The sequence below is a fragment of the Capsicum annuum genome, chromosome 2, assembly GCF_002878395.1.
Source record: "Capsicum annuum cultivar UCD-10X-F1 chromosome 2, UCD10Xv1.1, whole genome shotgun sequence".
NCBI lineage: Eukaryota > Viridiplantae > Streptophyta > Magnoliopsida > Solanales > Solanaceae > Capsicum > Capsicum annuum.
Window position 1 is genome coordinate 5,382,648 of NC_061112.1, and position 14,001 is coordinate 5,396,648.

Here is a 14,001-nt window from a genome sequence, read left to right on the forward strand (position 1 = left end):
TTAGGGTCATAAAAAAATCAATGAATGCGTGTTGAATTCTCCAAAAGTACATTACTTTTGGAGAATCTGACACGAGTGCGACACAAAAAATAAAGTGTTTGCATTTCAACAAAAAATAATATTAACTCCTCTTTTAAGGTAAAAGAACGAAAAACTTTAATGAATCGTGATTTTCTGTGATAATAATAAGTCGGGATGTCAAACTATACCATTCAAATAGATATCATTTATTTTGATATAAATTTCTATTTTTTAATAATTTTTTCCTCTTGCATATAATTTTATTAATTGACGTGACACATACGCACACATGTACTTTAAATTAGTATTAAAAAAAAGTCTGAATAAATATTTCCCTAAGTAAAATAAAATTCTGGTTTTGTGAGAAATAATGCGCTTTTTCACCTCAGGAGATATTTTCCACGTTTTTTACATTAGGGTTTTTCAGGAAATAGATTATAAATATTTATTTACCTTTGGAGAAATAAAATTTTTATTTTTCCAACAACAATTACTGACTGGTGAAAACAAAGTGGTTAGTAGTAAAAGTACAACAGGAGAATGTCTTTTGCAGAATCCAATGGAGTTGTTCACGCACCACCAATGCAAAACATAGGATCATCCGATGGTGGTGCGGCGCCGGCACCGTACTACCCTATCTTGCCGCCGCTTTCCTCCTCCTCACCTCCGACGACGACGATGGAGACTTATCAAGTTTCCCCCGCAGCCGGAGCCGCCGTTCCTATTCCCCTTTCCTTTCCCGTCGATCCTATGGTGAGTATGGACCTTACTTCAATTGAGCCGGCAAAACGAAAACGTGGAAGGCCGAGGAAATATGCTCCTGATGGTGCCGCCAACTCGGGGATGATGTCTCCGCCGCCGTTGTCGGCAGCTCAGGTGGCGGCGCAGTCAGGCGGTGGATTTTCGCCGACGGAGGGAGTAGAGGGAGCTTCTTTTGCAAAGAAAAAGGGAAGGGGGAGACCACCTGGTTCTGGAAAAAAACAGCAATTAGGTGATTTAGGTAATAACGGCTACATATATCTGCGTGTATATATTATTTTATTATTGTTGCCTTTTCTTTATTTTATATCAGATAATTCTCTGGGTTTCCTTCGCTTTCAGCTGTTTGTAGGAATAGCTGATATATCTGACATGAATATTATTTAATTGATGGCACTTTTTATCTAATTATTTATCTAATTATATAATCAATATATTTTTTAACGTAAAAGGAAAAAAAATCACTAGTATTCTCTTACCTTTTTTTTTCTTCCTTTGCTTTCAATTGCTTATAGTTGCATGGTAAGCAACCTCACCTCCAAGCCTAGGGTCGTGGATTAGAGTCAGTTTGTGTGTCCGAATCATTAAAAGAGCAGACTAGGGTGGGAGCTCCTTGTCATTTTTTTTTCAAATGCTTTTTTTCTTCCTTTGCTTATATTATAGTACTACTAAAAAACTTTAATCCATCAATTGATAATCAGAAGAACACCCACAAAAAAAGAAAAACAAGAAAAAGAAACTCTTACCAACAAGAAGGTAGCACGATTGTAGCTTAAGAAAAAAATGGAACACCATGAATGAGACTGTGATTAGTTAATACAAGCATTGGTCGAGGGTAGAGTTAATTCTTTAAATGGAACACCATGAATGAGACTAGTGATTTGTTAATACAAGCATTGGTTGAGGGTAGAGTTAATTCTTTGGTGACTTGCAAGTTATGTGTTTGATGTGTGGAGACAGCCTCTTAAATATTGAACCCATTCTAGTCGGGAAGCAGTTAATGGGGAGGATGAACCCTTTTTTATTGGTTCAATATTCTTGTTGTAATCAATATTCTAATCATATGTTAACTTACCAAGATAAAGGAGGAAATATTATTATATGTTAACTTACCAAGATAAACCAGGAACCTTTCCCCGTTAAAGACTTTTCTCCAGACATGATCTATATCTGCTTCATAGATTTTGCATTACTTAAATGATTACTTTCTTTTTCTGGTTATCCTTCTGATATCTTCCGGCGTGAAGACATCACAGAAAGAAATCACTCTGTGATGCTTAACTTTTGGCAAGCATTCTGGACATGTCAAGAAGGCGATGCATCTTATTTATTAGAACCATTCTGCAGAAGTCAATGCTTATGAAAAATTGATTATGATTTGCTAATGCTGTGTATTTTTGAAGTGTCAATTTTTTCGTTTTCTTCTATGCCAATTTTCCAAAGTTACTCACGGGGAAATAGCTCTTAAATTCTTGGATTTTCCTACTGCTTTTCTTTTTATTAGGACTTCAAGCAGATAAACCCTTGGTTTAACACTTATGCTTTTGGTATTTTTATGATATGTTTGAATGCTGACAATTTGGGGTAAACTTCATAAATGATCACGTAACTATGGGTTTTTTCTGCCAAAGTACATGAAACTTTCACCATACTAACACAAAAGTCTCAATTGCCGGAAAACTCAATCTTTCGTTAAGTTATAGTTTTACTCCACATTTTAACCCTTTTTATTTTTAATCTAATAAATACCGATACCATCAAAAGAGAACCGACCCCATTCAATTTTTTAACCTTCTGATGAATGATAATTTACCAAATTTTTACCACCTTCAGATCTATCCAAATGATGTATCCTACACATCCTTTGAAAATTACCTTCCAAATTCTCCCCCAGTTTGGCATTCTCATTTTCAAGATTTTCATTCAAACTGATTGTGATTATTGTTTCCGGAGCTCTCTGATTCTGAGTATCTTACTCCTTTTCAATGTCTTTTTATTTTTCTTTTTTTCCTCCTAAACTCATGCAAAATACTTCAAGGAAACAACTCTAATCCATCAAACAACTGAAAGAGACAATGAATTGGAAATAATTTGTCACAAGATTAGATGCATTAGTAACCTTTCCATTAACCATTGTAGTAACTATTACTCCATAAAATTTAGTTTCTTACTATCCAATAAAATGTAACACTTTTCAATATGTATTTGCACTTTGCTAATGTTGTGTCTGTCATGCTGGTTCTCTTTTAATTGGGTATGTAAGTATAAGATTAAAAATTAAGAAGGTTAAAATATCAAGTAAAAACTTATCACACATTAGAAGTTTGGTTTTTCTGATAATTGTGACTTGTATTAATAAGGTGATGGTGGTTATCCTATACTCAAAAAAAGTATTAATAGAGTGACAGTTTTGTGGTTTTTCTGTTAAAACATAGCTATATGATTTTGGTGAAAAAAAGGTCATAGTCATATGATCATTTGTGAAATTTACCATACCCAATTTGTGCTTCGTAGTTCAGCTGCTTTGCTATTTTGATATTATTAAAATCTTGAGTTACTGATAAGCTATTATATGCAGGATCAGCAGGTGCAGGAACTGGATTTAGACCACAAGTTATAGCTGTAAAAGCAGGGGAGGTGTGGCCTTAATTTGCTGTGTTTCTCTCTGTATATGAATGTCTGCATTGCTCTTCTTTTTCTTTTATTAGTAGATTGGAGAGGGATGGGGTGATCCGTGCTTGTTGTATTGTTTGTCATTTCTTCAGGCTCACACCCTTTTAATCCATTAAGTTTTACGAAAGAGAGCAGAAGAATGTGAGTTTAGTTCGCTGATGTAATTCCCATTTGACTGAAGAAATTAATGAGTTTGGGTGTTTCTCTTTGTCCGGCTGTTTAGGAACTCTCTAATTCACTGCAACTTTCGACTGAAGCTCTCTCTCCCTCTTTTCTTTTTGACTAATCAGAGGTGACACTACCACCTAGTTTATTCTCTTAAAGATGCATTTATACCTTCCTAACCCACTATTTATTTTTTGTTGAAGTACATTGAATGTTATTCAATGGCTTCCCTTTTAACCTGAATGTATGACCTGCTTCAATTTCATAGGGTTTTCTGCTTCCGTACAAACTTCGTAATAGATTTTTCAGCACGTTTATTAGTTTACAAGGTAGTGTATTGTTTTCTTGGTGAACTGATTAGTTAATACTGTGTACAAGTTGAAGGTGTCATCTGTTTTTCTTTTTTTTGCATAATTGATAGTTTTGCATGCTAATAAAGCTTCTTTGCTAAATGCTTTGCTGATACTTTATGCTTATCTTAAAATATATAACAATATCATACTTGTAAATTCCAACTTCTTCAACAAATTTTCTGTTTTGAACATTTAACAATGATTATCTCGGAAAACCAGTTCGGATTTATGCCCGGCCGCTCGACGACGGAGGCAATCCACCTGGTACGGAGGTTGGTGGAGCAGTATAGGGAAAGGAAGAAGGATTTGCACATGGTGTTTATCGACCTGGAAAAGGCTTACGACAAAGTCCCCAGGGAGGTGCTTTGGAGATGCTTGGAGGTGAGGGGAGTACCGCAGGCATATATCAGAGTAATTAAGGATATGTATGAGGGAGCGAAAACCCAGGTGAGGACGGCGGGAGGAGACTCAGAGCATTTCACTGTCCGGACAGGATTGCATCAGGGATCTACTCTTAGTCCCTTTTTGTTTGCGTTAGTAATGGATGTGTTGACATGGCGTATTCAAGGGGAGGTGCCGTGGTGTATGCTCTTTGCAGACGATGTAGTTCTGATAGATGAGACTCGAGGGGGTGTAAATGACAAATTAGAGATGTGGAGGCAAACTCTTGAGTCTAAAGGGTTCAGGGTGAGCAGAAGCAAGACAGAGTATGTGGAATGTAAGTTTAATGACATGAGGCGGGAGAACGAGGTAGTAGTGAAGCTGGAAGCACAGGAGGTATGTAAGAGGGATAAGTTCAAGTATCTCGGGTCCGTGATCCAGAGTAACGGTGAGATTGACGAGGATGTCTCGCACCGTATTGGGGCGGGATGGATGAAGTGGAAACTCGCGTCGGGGGTGCTGTGTGATAAGAAGGTGCCGCCCAAGCTTAAAGGCAAATTCTATAGGGTGGTAGTCCGTCCGGCCTTGCTGTATGGAGCGGAGTGTTGGCCAGTTAAGAACTCCCACATTCAAAAAATGAAGGTGGCAGAAATGCGGATGTTGCGCTGGATGTGTGGACTGACTCGAGGGGATAGAGTTCGGAATGAGACTATCCGGGAGAAGGTTGGTGTGACTTCAGTGGAGTGTAAGATGCGGGAAGCACGATTGAGATGGTTCGGACACGTGAAGAGGAGGGGCATGGATGCCCCGGTCCGTAGGTGTGAGAGGCTAGCGTTGGATGGTTTTAGGCGGGGTAGGGGTAGGCCGAAGAAGTACTGGGGTGAGGTGATTAGGCGGGACATGGAACAGTTACAGCTCACCGAGGACATGACCCTAGATAGGAAGGTCTGGAAGACGCGAATTACGGCAGAAGAGTAGGGCCAGATTGGGTCGCTAGTGTAGGGAATTACTTGGTGGGGTTTTTTTTTTATTTTTTATTCCCGTTATGATTCCGTATTCAGTGTTCCATGCTTATTACGAATCTGTGTGCTTTCCTCTGCTTTCCTCTGTTTTATATTCCTTATGGGTGCCGTATTTATGTTATGTCATCTGCTTCTGTGCTTTACTATGTGTTTGTGTGATATCTTGTGCCTTGAGCCGGGGGTCTTTCGGAAACAGCCTTTCTACTTCATCAGAGGTAGAGGTATGGACTGCGTACATCTTACCCCCCCCAGACCCCACTAAGTGGGAATACACTGGGTTTGTTGTTGTTGTTGTGTTGAACATTTAACAATGTTTGACATTCTTTCACAATCAATAATATTCTGAATATATTTTTCAAGTTTTTAAGAGTTGGAAATTCATTTAGTTGATAGCACTTTCTTCGGGCTATATCAACAATTCTCTTGCCATTGCTCAAAAGGAAGAAGAGTTAAAATTCATTTAACGTGTAGAATTTTGTTTTGTCGGGAACTAAACGATTGTAGTTCTGCTTTAGTTAATGGAAAGTTTAGTCTTTCCACCAGTATTCTTTCTTTAACCATTACTTTTTGGCGTCTTTTCCTTTTGTTTTTAAGCTCTAGCCTGCTGTTCTGCATCAATGTTTGCTAATCTGTCACTGGAGAACCACCAACAGCAGGCCCTCTTGCATTGTTATAGAGCCACCACTAGGCGGTCCCCTTCTTTTTGTCTTGTTTCAGTCTCTTGTACTTGAACACCAAAACTAATCCAGATGAGTTGGTCTGTCAAATTTTGTTTCAGATGTACAATCAGGAACTAAAGCTTGTGATATAATTCTTTGTGGAATCCAGTTCAAAAAAGGTAAAAATGTAAAGAGAAGGATCTTAAACTTAGGACTGGTCATCCAACAAATTTGGATATTATCTTCCATTTGTTTGGGGTGGTTCTCCTATATTCTTATATTGTCTCTGACCATTATAGTTGATGATCCTTTTTCACATAAGCAATGAATAAATAAAAAGGATGACTTTTTTTCCCTACTGGCATATAAACCAAATCTTCTTGGCCTTTATGGTGATTTGATTGGTAGTACGACGATGCTAGATTGTCCAGGGCTGCTTAGAACCAGTAGATACAAACAAATTATGTATTTTGGTTTGACCTTCTGCAGCTATGTTTCTAAGGTCTAACTGTGGTAACATTATCACTTTGTACTGCTCTTTTAGAAGTTCAAAAAGATTCAATCCCTTGGCAATGTGGTGTTAATATCTTTCTCTTAAAGGCATAAAGCCATTATACTTTGCAAGCTTTTTAATTACACAGCCAACCTTCTATATTTATAAAGTGATACCGGTTGTTGTGAATTGTGAGCTTAACTTGAAGTCTAGAACTAAAATGAATGCATTTGAGTCATTCAACAAATGCACTTAGATAGTTTACCATTTAGAGGGTTGGGAGGAGAGAGAAAGAAACATTTGGGAGGAGAGAGAAAGAAACATAGGACCCCCTTCATCCTTTTTATATGATGGTAATTGACTGGATATGAACTTTCATATGTTAAATTGTTTATATTTATTTTTTTTGAACGGGATTAAGTTGTTTATATTTATAATACATTAATTTTTGTGTTAGTTAAAGAATTTTTTGAAGTAATGGCCTATGGGTGTGGCCTAAAGGTCAATGAAGTTGGAAGGAGTGCCATCAGAGACTAGCGTTCGAATCTCAAAAAAGACAAAATGCTAGGGGATTTTTTTCCGTTAGTGTTGAAATATTGGTAGACAAAATACCTAGTATCTGCATCGGTGGGAAGATACATGTATCCGATTGAATAGTTGGGGTGCACACAAGCTAGTTCAGACATCACCATTATCAACAACATAGTTTAAGAAAGTAATGTAGCAGTTAGATTTTCTGTGAAACATCATTCTCAATAGATTTACTGGGAAAATATTGCATCAAAGTTTAAAATTTTAATATTTTCTCATGAACTTCAGGTTCTTGAAAGTTGTGTAGAAATTGAATGTCTCACACATTTTGGAATGTCCCAAAAGAAAAAGGTGTCGGATAATTGGGATGAAGGGAAGTATTTGTGATTCTCTTTATACTAGAAGTCTAGAATTAGTTGCCTTTATATGTTTGAAGATTCAATTCAGTGTCTTTTTGCTTCTCAGGATGTATTGGCAAAACTAATGTCATTCTCTCAAAGTACATCTCAAGCCGTCTGCGTTTTGTCAGCAAATGGCTCCATATCTAATGTGTCACTTCAGCAAGCAGCAATATCTGTTGGAAATGTAACATATGAGGTTCGTATTACTGAGTGCAGTTTATGCTAATTATTTGCTTATATGGTTGGAAGGAGTTAACAGTATCTTATCATACATCAAACAATGGACATAACTTTGATATATTAAGCATGATATGAACTTGTCACACAAATTTCATCGGTCTATCTGCCATTGAACTGTGCTGTTTCTTTTTAGTGTGATGTCAATCATTTATTGAAGTATTAGACACTCTGCTACAGACCTCCAGGGAAATAATTCATTTTTCCATGTTCTTTCCATGGCTTTGAAGAATTATATTTTTCCCTTAAGGCATTTTTACTTGCTACTTCCTCAGGGACAGTTTGAGATCTTGTCTCTGTCTGGTAGCTTTCTCCTCTCAGAATCTGGTGGCGAGCGCAGCAGGACTGGTCGTTTGAATGTGTTACTAGCTGGACCAGATGGCCATGTTCTAGGTGGCGGTGTGGCAGGAGTTCTTACTGCAGCATCCGCTGTACAGGTGTTGTTACATGACTTTAAATTCTGCGTATTCTCTCTTAATTTTCAGTTCTGAAAATTCTGTTGTAAATGTCTGGTACTAGGTCCTAGCTAGGGGTGGCAATGGTGCGGTGCGGGTTTTTTCTAAACCCGCAAATTTTAAAACCGCACCGCATCACCTTTAAACCCGCCCCACACTCATACCCGCGCATACCCGCACTGCACCGCCCCATATTTTTGTTTTTTTCTTTTTTTGAAAAATTCGTAGCTCCATTGAAAATCATAATATTTCCAAATCTACAACTAGAAAATAATAACAACTAATTTCTATTATATCACTTTTCACTAAGAAATTGTCAAAAAGTATCACGTGTACAAATAATGATCAAATATCATTTTTTAAAAAAATGAATAGAGATATTAAAAAAGCTATAAAATTATTTATTTGTAGTGTTATACATGTCGTTTTAAGCATCATAAAATTTTAAGTACATATAATTTTAGGTATATTCACGAGAATAATACCCGCACCGCCCCATTGTCATTCCTAGACTCCTAGCAGTTTGTCTTTCTGTTTGTGAGTTTTTTTATTTTCCTTGGTATTCAGAATTGTCACAAAGCGAATGTCATCTTATCTAAGCTTTATTTGTTGTAGGTTATTGTGGGCAGTTTTGGTATGCAAGGTCAAAAGCAGTCAAAATTGGACCGTTCTGATGCTTTTGGTGTGCAATCCTTCCTGGTCTCTGGAGCATCAGCAGCTAAAAGTCCCTCGTCACTTGGAACTGTAAGCGAGTCCAGTGGTGAGCCTGTGAGCCCTCATAATCAGCTTGCTGAAGCTTCGAATAATGGTACTCCTGTAGTTGCCAATAACTTGCCATGGAGATAAGTTAATGATAGTGATCATCACTCGCTCCCCTCATTTCAATTTTCAATGATCATGTTGAGAACTCCTGTTGATATTCCATCGATCCTGAGGAAGCCAGCCAACCTTTGTGTTGGTTTAGATTTTCTTTCTTATTATACATGCACCGTAGGATATTAAATGGAACCTCATTGCTGTCAGTTTATATTTATGTAATCAGCAAGTCATACTCCCCAAATTGTTTGAGAATAGTGGCATTGAATTTCAAAATCCTTTTTGAGTTTTATGATTCGTCAAATTCTATTTTTGGATGAGGTGGAGGAATAAAAAGTTATCTTAGTCTCAATGCTTACATCTCTGCGACAGCTAGTTTCTGGTGAGTGATGTAAAGCTCCTTGCCAGTTCCAGAATCAAGGGGGTCAATGTGCACGTAGGAGATAATTTAAAGTGCGCTTTGCTTTTGGGTTTTTATTAGGGATGGACTGGTATTTTGCTTCCAGTCAAATGGGAGATCTGATTGTCCTTTTAATGATCAGTCTCAAAGTTAAGTACTCCCTCCGTCTCCTCGTCTCAATTTATGCTATGTTTCGGTCCGTTCCAAAAATCATGTCACATTTCTATATTTAGAAAGAATTTTACTTTATGAGATGATTTATGATCACACAAATAATCTAAAATTTATTTTGGATCATACATTCAAATGGTGCTATGTAAACTGAGACAGAGGGAGTAAAAAATTAACGTGTACCCCTAAATATTCCTTAAACTAGCAATCAATATGAGTCATTGAGGCTTTGTTCGCACTTAATGATAGTCTTAATCATAAGTCATTCAAATCATTGAGATATCAATCATCTATTTCGTTTTACGTTTGAATCTTAATTTTTAAATGCGTTTTTAAATGTTTCTACCGTTAATAAGTCTGAATAGATCCGAAGGATTAGATATGTACTAAGGCTCAATATCATTAGAATGTTTATTCAGAGATTTCTACAAAATTTATAATTCACCAATTCTATCCATTTACTGTATTATTATAAATTATACTGTCAGCATTGCTGCCCGATGTTATCGACTATGTCCCTCCACCCGCCATTCTCAGTCACAACCATCATCATTGTTAGCCACTATAATAATGTACGATCTAAATCACTAATCACCATTACCATAATAATCCTCCGCCTCCAATCACCACATTATATATCGAATACCACCATTATTAGCCATCATCATCATCTATTACAACTAACAACCACCACTAATAATTATCATCATCTTCACTAGCTACTACCCACATGCCACTGTTAGCCAATGTCATTCCCAATCAGCGGCCACAACTACCGCTCCTAGCTATCACCACCACAAATATTAAAGGTTTTAGAGAAACAAGCAATCTTAATTATTTTGTATTCATACTTTAAAATAATAACATAAAAATTCACAAATATATTCAGATTCAAATATCTAATTTTAATGCACATCTTAACATTCAAAGTGTTTATTCAGATTGAGATGCAACAATTTTAATGAACCAAGATTTTCAGTTATGAGTTAACGAAACATGGTTTGTTTCTTTTATTTTAATCTTCTTGTTGGTTCGTCCTGTAATGCTATCATCTTTGAGACGAAAGTGCCTTCCTAAAAAGAGTGGGAGGTGGCAGGTATATATTCTGTGAAATTAGCTGAGATATTACAAATTAGTTGGCCAAGAAAAGAAAGTAAGTAAAATTTAATATTTAACCGCAGTGTTCCGGAAAGCCATATTTTATGTGGAACTGAGCACAAACTAAAGTAACTTTCAAATCAAAATATCCATTTTTTTATATTCTACCTTTTAAAAAGCATTAAAAGCAACTAAGAGCGTATGACGCGCATTATAAAGCACGTGAAATATCGTTTCCTACCGCTATCTTTGCATCTGTGTTACCTCATAAAAAGAAGATTTAATTTTTCCAAAATTATTTAGAAGTACTAGAGTATTCTTGCATACACACGAATCTAAAAGTACACACTATAATATATAAGAGGTAAAACCTAATTGTCTTCCCATTCGATCATGAGTTCTTCCTTCATGGGCACCTCAAATGGACAAATAGGGCAATAATATGGCTCGTCTCTAACCACCTAGTGATACACACTCCATGAAATATATGAGAACTAGGCATGCTAAGAATCTCGTGATTAGGTTCCTTCTTCATAGCAAACTCTTCTAGACACACCACACATTCTTCGCCTTTGGTATTTTTTTCATGAATCTCCATCTTCTTTAATAACAACCGCACGGATGACTTACTAGCTGGCACCATACCATACTCTGATAGTAAATCTTATTCTGGAAACAAAATACTTTCCTCAAGAACATCAAGGGATACAAATTTTACATCCACAGATAACTTTAATACTCCGCGATAACACTTTGTTAGACTCAGCGATATCACGCACTTGACTCATTATTCGTTTAACTAAAGAGTCACGTTCATCTTGAAACTCTAATTTCCAGTTCCCAACCAGTTTTGAAATTGCATGGTAGTATTTGTCGCAGGACATGACACATGAAGAGGTCAGATAGATATGTTTGAATAAGGTTTCCTCATCTACTCCTCTACGGTAGAGATGTGCTACTTGTGCTAAATTATTTGAAGATGGTATATACCAAATATCATGTTGAATGCGTAAAGAAGAGCTAATCTCTAAAAGGGGTAAAGAAGAAGATGGATGAGAGTTCTTCGATGATTTTTTTGGAGAAAGTTGGTTAACGTTGCAGGAAAAATCAAACAAGTAACTGCGATTACTCATATTGGAAGGCTATTGTCAGTATAGGTTTACTTTGAAACTATACACAAAGTGCTTCATTCTTAATTAATTTATATTAGTACTAGCTAGTTTAAGAAGAAATCCTTGACCAAGTATGATATGGATCACAAATACTAAAAGAGAAACCTAATTTGATTTGGAATGGGGTTTAATGCATCGTAACTAGGGTTTTTCCGTTTTCAACAGTTTGTTAACATTTAGGAAACAAAGTGGTAATTATATAGTGCATGTATATAGGAACTAGTATAGGTATGCGCGAAACACTTTTTTTTTTATAAAATATTTATTAAATAATATTAGTTTATTCACTTTTAAATAATAAGGTTAATCAATTTTCATTGCATTACATTGACATATTTCAAAATTTAATCATTTAAAAAGTAATTAGTATATTCTTTAATTATATTTCAATCAATTGACTAATTTTTAAAAAATAACAAAAATAAAATATAAATTAATTATTAATTTTGCTATTGGACTTTTACCTTTGTAATTTTAATCAATTAAGACATGTAATTAATTATATTCCTTACCTTCTATCTCAAGTTCAATTTTTTTTAGTCAATAAATAAGTTCAACAATAGCTACACTTTTTTTTTACAAAAATTTTCTTTAGATTCTATTTCAAACACTAAAAGTACTTAATTGTATCAATTATAAAAATCTTAAGTTCAAAATTTAAATTTCACAACTTTCGAATCAAAATTAAGGACATATAATTTATTTTTTTCTTTTAACTTTCAAACTTTGTTCTATTATTCATAATTTTTCATTGTCTGTTCCATCATTAATATCTTAAGTATTTTGTTTATACTTATATCATATCTTTTGAATTAATTTAATTAAATTTTTTATGCTACTCTCAAAATCACCCTTCTCACACACATACCCCACCACCCCATCACCCCGCCAAATTTTATTTTTTAATTTTATTAAAATTTTGTTAAAAAATTTTCTTACCCCATCCGTCCCCTACCCCCAGCCCCGCCCACCCCCAAACAAAAATAAATAAATTTAGTTTTTTTCTTTTTAAAAAAAAAAAACTCTTTTCTTTTTTATCCTCCTATCCCACTAAAAATTTAAACTTTTTTCTTACTCCAACCCCACCCCCAACTCTAACCCAAAAAAAGTTTAAAACTTATAAAAAAAAAATTTCTATCCCTACCCTCAAATGCCACCTACAGTCACCAGCTCGCATACCCCTACCCACCTTGCCCACCCACAATCTCGTATCCTCATCCTTCTCATCATAATATCCATCACTCTATCTCTATTCATTTTTATCGTTCCTTAATAATAATTTGAATATGTCAAATTCTATTACCTTAAAAGAAAAAGTTCAACTATTCATTTTATATGTGTAAGATATTTGTATACATTTCAAGTAGAAACATTAAAGTTCTCAGTTACATCTATAATAAAAGATAAATTGTAAACAAAAATAATAACAACAAAAACTTTGAACTTTTAACATAAATCTTCATGATATATCTAACCTCATGTTTATCACTTTTTCAATTCACTAAATTTCAATATATTTCACATGACAAATCTTATTAGGCAATTTCAATTGCAACATTCCACTGAATATCTTACCTTCATGGATTTTTTAGAATTAATATTCATAGCTTCATTTAAGATCTCTAAATTCTATAGTTTGACCAATTTAACATGTTGTTTTGCTAGAAAAATAATCAATTTTTCATAATTTCTTATAAATCTAAATTTATTTATTTACAATCAATATATATTTTTTCTAAAATTATTAAAAAGAAAATTCAAGTAAAGTAAAATGGACCTATATATTGATTTATGAGTTTTCTTCTAAAACCAGTAATACATTCAATATATGCACAAACTGATATCAATTGTGAGAAATAAAAATTTTATCTATCACAAAAGTAGTTCACATCTGCTCTATGTACTTTTGAGTTTTGATCCTATCTTACCCTTGTTTTCTATTCAGAGTTATTTAAGATACATTGGGATAAAAAAATATATAAAAAGATTAAGATTAAATATTTCATAATACGATTTTAAAAATAATATCACAAAGTATAAACTCAAGAAATTGTTATGAACTTTAGCAAAAATATAAGCAACCGAACACGATGATGATGGAGATACATGTTGGATTATGATAAATAAAAAAATAGCAACAACAATTTATTTGTTTAAATAGAATCATTGTAAAGGAAATAACCTGAATATAAGA

At 34.8% G+C, this 14,001-nt stretch overlaps 1 protein-coding gene across 1 annotated transcript; it reads left to right on the forward strand.

Moving 5' to 3' along the window:
- The first annotated feature begins 276 nt into the window (after positions 1-276).
- On the forward strand, positions 277-9,256 carry LOC107857564 (AT-hook motif nuclear-localized protein 10). The gene is made up of 5 exons (XM_016702366.2): positions 277-1,021; positions 3,359-3,417; positions 7,523-7,654; positions 7,971-8,132; positions 8,766-9,256. Exons 1-5 carry the CDS (start codon positions 562-564, stop codon positions 8,994-8,996), a joined length of 1,044 nt encoding a protein of 347 aa, XP_016557852.1. The 5' UTR covers positions 277-561; the 3' UTR covers positions 8,997-9,256.
- The last annotated feature ends 4,745 nt before the right edge of the window (positions 9,257-14,001 follow it).